The following is a 6,000-nucleotide window of genomic DNA, read 5'->3' as shown; positions in this document are numbered from 1 at the left end:
GTCTCCTTCTTTTACTTCTTTTCTAAGAATTCAAGGTTTTCATGTATTTATCTCAGTCCTCCTCGCCCACCATTGAACAGGCATGGCTGGAGCCACGGGGTCATTCCTCACACAGGGCTGGTCTGCTCTCCCTTTGGCTTTATTCCTGTGCTTCCTGACAGACGTGCAAACTGTCACTTGGGAGAAGTAGCAGTATTCTGGAATGCCTTTGCTGAGGGGAAATTTTTCCTGACATTGTTTGGTCATTGTGGTTATTAGAGTACTCTGCGAACCAGGTTTTGAGTGTTAAATTCCTCTGCCTTTGTGCATATCGGTATTTTGAAGAGCAGAGTTGCCTCCAAATATTTCGATCTGCCTAACTATGCCATTCTAATCTGCCAAGTACTTGGTTTGAGTTCTTCCTATTTATAATAAATAATTTTTTCTTTTGCAAACTTTATGACTTATACCTAGCTCTTCTTTATACAAGCCTGGCTTTGTAACCATTAACAAACTGAAACCAACCAAAATCTCTGCCTCATTACTAATAATTATTTCTTATAAGCGTTAGGCCTTTAATGAGTTTTGACTACATGGATATAGTCTGTTGACCTCTCCACCAGTGAGTTGAGAACAGCCTCGGTCTTTCCAGCATGTAAGAGTGAAGGCGGGTGGTGTCCACATACATAACTCTTTTCCAGGTTTTGCAATGGAACAGATATGGTTGCTGTTGCTTCTAACAGTTAGAGTGCTTCCGGGGTCTGCTCAGTTCAATGGCTACAACTGTGATGCCAACCTCCACAGTAGATTTCCTGGTAAGTCTGAGCCTAATTTTGTTTGTAATTGTATCTGGAAAGAGTTATTATGTTTGAAAAGTAAATCATTTAAATACATCTGAAGAATGGGGTGGGTATATTAAGTGGACAATAACAAATGACAAATGACAAAAGATATTTTCCTGGAATTGTAAATTATATCCACATTAACATACAAAGTGTTCATCATTGTTAATATCATTATAATGGCTGCTCACAGACATGGAAAATATTGGCTAGTGGATGATAAAATTGGCAGAGGTTAAATTCATTCAAAGTTTGTCTAATTTATACCTTTTTTTTCTCATGTTAATTTAGACTCTCAAAACTGCTCATCTATGCTAATTGACTTATTTAGGAATAATACGTAAGAAAATGATTGTGAAATATTATGCAACGTTCAAAAGATACTATGTCAATAAAATATTGGCCACCATCAAATTCCAAGGCCAGCTTTAGAGTACATGTCACAGCAGCCCATCAATATGGTGATTTTGATTTTCTCCTTTTTGATAGACCTGTCTCTCAGGTTCCTAAAACCTGCACTCAAGGAGAGGTAACTGAATAATTCATTCGGGTATTTGTTATTTCATATCAGATAAAATTATAGAATCACAGATCAACATTCCAAAATCCAAGTCAGTCGATCTGAAACTACTTTTTCAAGTCTGCCATGCAAACTGGAATACCTTCTGCACCATTTCATAGTCTCCGAACCTGCCAGTACTCCTGTGTGGAGCACGCCAGGGCGGCAACACACTTGCATAGGGCACTCGGTAGGTTGTCACGGAGCTGATGTGAGATTTCGAGTTTATCTGCAGAGAGGGAATCCGGTCTGTTCCAGAATAAAGTCTAAAGTGTGTGGCAATGTCCCCCCACAAGTCCAGACCTAGACTGCAAGTGCTTGGCATGTTAAGTAAAATATGGATAGGAGCATCTAAAGGTAAGTTCAGAAAGGTATGCTAAAGCAGGGTTATAATTATTTTGAACACTGAAAATGATAAGTGTTTCTTGTTTGTTTCTGTTTTACATTTTTTTTTACATTTTGGAAAGTTTCAAACATATGCAAAAGAAGAAATTAATAAAAAGTGTACTTTATTGATTATAGTAATCAACAATGTACTTTATCAGTTATTAAAATGTGCAAATTTTGTATTATCTTTCTGTCCTTCTTGCCACCCCCATCTCTGGAATATTTTAAAATAAATTTATATGCATGCATATATATAACACATGTAAAATACAAAAAAAAATAAAAATTATTATACTTCATGTGTACAATCAATAAACTTAACAATAATTCTTTAGTATCATCTAACACTTAGCCATTTAACTTCTAAAACAGCACATTTTTTAATAAGTGTGTTGTCTATTTTAATTTATGACAGTTACTCTCTGTCCTTTGCTTTCCTAAAGTGGTATCTATCCCTTTAAGTAATTTGGTCATTGGTTTTGTAGAACTCTGATGCTCAGGATCTGGTTGACTGCGATTCTGACACATTTTGTTTGAGAAAGCTGACATTGGGAAAAGTACAGAATCATGTTTAGGGAGACTGGAGGCAGAGAGAAGTACCGCGGAGGCAGTGGCAGTGGGAACAGCAGAAGGGGAGAATAGAGACAATTTGTGTCAGGCTCTCCAGCACTTGAGGACTTATTTAATCTGGGAGGTGTGAGAAAGGGAAGACTAGAGGAACTTTTGAATTTGAATGGCTGGAAGTTGCTACTGTTAACTGAAAACAAAAGTATAGGGCACTTGCATATTTTTTTTAAAAAGTGTGAGTTTGGAAAAAATAAATTTGAGGTGGTTTTAAAATTTAAAGGGGTCTCTGTGGAGTCATAGGAAATAATTGACTTGGTTCTGAGGAGAGAATTTGAAACTGAAAATAGTTGTGTGAGAGTGGAATCTCCATGCAGTAAGTGGGCAAGAAGTGGGGGAATAGGGAAATGAAAGTATGAAAATACACCACTAGCTAAATAACTGGTGGTGAAGGAAAAGGTCTATTTAGATGAGAAGAGAGGATCAGAGGACTAGAGAGAGCTGAGTCTATACATCAGTAAAGGGAAAACATTCAGCGATCAGGAATACTAATAATGGAATAATTGTGGTAATAAGGAAATAAAACATGGACCATTTTTAAGGTACATGTGGAGGAGTTAATCTGGAAAAAGTGGTAACTGTTTCCTTGGTTTAGGAGAGAAGGAGAAATAAAAGGCACAGTTAGAGAACTTGAGAGATGTTAATTGTCTTCTTTTTAAAAAATTATTGTTCAATTACCATTGTCCCAGTTTCCCCCCAATGCTCTTCCCTGCCATGTCCCGACTCCCTCAGTCAATCCCCACACTGCTGTCCATGTCCATGGGTCCTTCATACATGTTCCTTGACTAGGACTAGACCCTTCTTCTTCTTTACCCTATTACCCTCCTCCCTCTCCCCTCTGGATACTGTTAGTTTGTTCTTAATTTTCATGTCTCTTGTTCTATTATGCTTGATTGTTTGTTTTGTTCATTATATTCCTGTTATAGGTCAGATCATATGGTATTTGTCTTTTCACCGCCTGGTTTATTTCACTTAGCATAACACTCTCTAGTTCCATCCATGCTGTCATGAAGGGTAGGAGTTCCTTCTTTCCTTCTGCTGCATAGAATTCCATTGTGTAAATGTATCATAGTTTTTGGATCCATTCATTTACTGATGGGGACTTAGGCTGTTTCCAGCACTTGGCTCTTGTAAATAATGCTGCAATAAATATTGAGGTGCATAGGTTTTTTTGAATAGGTGTTTCAAGATTCTTAAGGTATAATCCCAGCAGTGTGATCACTGTATTGAAGGGCATTTCCATCTTTAGTTTTTTGAGGAAATTCCATACTGTTTTCCACAGTGACTGCACCAGTCTGTAATCCCACCAACAGTGTACTAGGGTTCCCTTTTCTGCACAATCAGCACTGTTGTTTGTTGATTTGTTTATGATGCCCATTCTGATAAGTATAAAGTAATATCTCATTGTGGTTCTAATTTGCATGTCTCAGATGGCTAGTGATGCTGAGCATCCTTTTGTATGTCTCTAGTCCCTCTGTTTGTCCTCCTTGGAGAAGTGTCTATTCAGGTCCTTTATTCATTTTTTAATCGGATTGTTTGTCTTCCTGGTGTTGAGTTGTATGAGTTCTTTATATATTTTGGAGATCAAACTCTTTTCTGAGGTATTATTGGCAAATACTTTTTCTCATACCATTGATTCCCTTTTTCATTTTGCTGATAGTTTCTTTAGCTGTGCAGAAGGTTTTTACTTTGATGTAGTCCCATTTGTTTATTGTTTCTCTTCTATCTATTGCTCTAGGAGATATATCAGCAAAGATATTGCTGTGTGGAATAGTGGACATTTTACCTCCTGTTTTACACTAGGAATTTTATGGTGTCATGGCTTATCTTTAAGTCTTTTATTCATCTTGAATTTATTTTAGTGTATGGTGTAAGTTGGTGGTCTAGTTTCATTGTTTTGCATGTACCCGTCCAGTTTTCCCAAAAACATTTATTGAAGAGGCTATTTTTACTTCAATTTATGCTCCTGTTCCCTTCATTAAATATTATTGGTTGGGTTTTTTTTTTAAGATTTTATTTATTTATTTTTAGAGGGGAAGGAGAGAGGGAGAGAAACATCAATGTATGGTTGCCTTTTGTGCATCCCCTGCTGGTAGTTAGCCTGCAAGGAACTGGCTTGCAACCCAGGCATGTGCCCTGACTGGGAATCGAACCATGATCGTCTGGTTTGCAGGCCCGTGCTCAATCCACTGAGCTACGCCAGCCAGGGCTCCTTTCATTAAATATTAATTGACCATAGAGACATGGGTTTATTTCTGGACTCTCCATTCTTTTCCATTGGTCTATGTATGTGTTCTTATGCTAGTACAAGATTGTTTTAATTACAGTGCCCTTGTAATGTAATTTGATATCAGATATTGTGATCTCTCCTATGTTGTTCTTTCTCAAAATTGCTAAGACTGTTTGGGATCATTTAGGATTCTACATAAAGTTTTGAAATATTTATTCTATACTTCAAAAATTTGAAATTGTGAAATGTGTGAAATTGGTATTTTGGTAGGGATTGCATTGAATATATAGATTGCTTTGCTCTCCATATTGGAGTGGGATGCAAAGGGCCTCACTTGAAGAATGGGCCAGAGCCTTGGCCTGTGCCTGGGTGGGTGGCCAAGTCTCATTCTATTACGGATGAAAAAAGCCAAAATGTGAAAAGATTTGTTAGCAGAGAGGATTAGCTGATACTGTGGTTATGTACTTATAAAAATAAATAAAACATGTAAATGAGTCACGGAGTGACTAGGACAGTAAAGGAAAACATTTTCATACGGTAAATTTTTAAAATTATGTTAAATCATCATTCAGTAGTGCCCACTGAACCCCTCAGCAGAATCACCTGGGCTAGTTGTTAAAACAGTGGACTCCAACACTTCACCTCAAATATGTCGTGGCAGAATCTCTTAGTATGGGCTGGGAATCTGTGTTTTAAACCCTGCAGATGCCCTGGCCAGATGGCTCAGTTGGTTGGAGCATTGTCCCCTGTGCACCGAGTTTGCGTGTTTGATCCCCAGTCAGGACACATCTGGGAATCAGCAAATGAGTGTGTGGATGAGTGGAACAACAAATTCTTTGTCTCTCCCTCTCTCTCTCTCTCTTAAAATCAATTAAAAAATTTTAAACCTTAGAGATGAGTCAAATATACATTTATGGTTAAGAACAACTGACAGGGTATTATTTTCTTGAGTTCATTATTCCAATTAATAGCTCAGTCATGTGTTGAGGAAACATAATTAAAAACAAAATCCCTCAATCCAGAAGTACTCTACACAAAGACAGTGGATGAAAACACTTTTATCACTGAATAAGCATTACACCAGAATGTGGTGCTTTATTAGAGGCAGTGCACTAAGAGGCTGCAAAGACAGAAGGAAATCTCACTCTTTCATACAGCCAAGCAATGCAACCCATTACGGATATGTTTTCAAGATAAACAATAACGAGTCCTAAAGTAAGAGGACTTGACAGCACCATTTGTCACATATAGTTTATCATAAAATTACTTGGTAATAGTGTTAGCATACTGGCTTTACCCAGAGGAGAAATAAAATTCTCATGTCCTTTTGAAAAGAGGTACTTTTTGGAGGAAGGATCCTCCTGAAGTCAGGCATCCAT

At 37.5% G+C, this 6,000-nt stretch overlaps 1 protein-coding gene across 1 annotated transcript in view; it reads left to right on the top strand.

Moving 5' to 3' along the window:
* The first annotated feature begins 683 nt into the window (after nucleotides 1-683).
* The window catches only part of ZPLD1 (zona pellucida like domain containing 1), a 45,234-nt gene continuing 39,917 nt past the window's right edge, over nucleotides 684-6,000 (top strand). Inside the window, exon 1 of the mRNA XM_037058903.1 lies at nucleotides 684-794. Within this exon, the coding sequence (XP_036914798.1) occupies nucleotides 689-794 (106 nt within the window). The 5' untranslated portion in view covers nucleotides 684-688. The remainder of the gene's footprint in view (nucleotides 795-6,000) is intronic.

This window comes from Sturnira hondurensis, unplaced genomic scaffold (genome assembly GCF_014824575.4).
Source record: "Sturnira hondurensis isolate 20B ecotype Veracruz unplaced genomic scaffold, ASM1482457v3 Scaffold0010428, whole genome shotgun sequence".
NCBI lineage: Eukaryota > Metazoa > Chordata > Mammalia > Chiroptera > Phyllostomidae > Sturnira > Sturnira hondurensis.
Note: the sequence above shows the minus strand (reverse complement) of the source record. Positions and strands in the feature narration are given on the sequence as shown.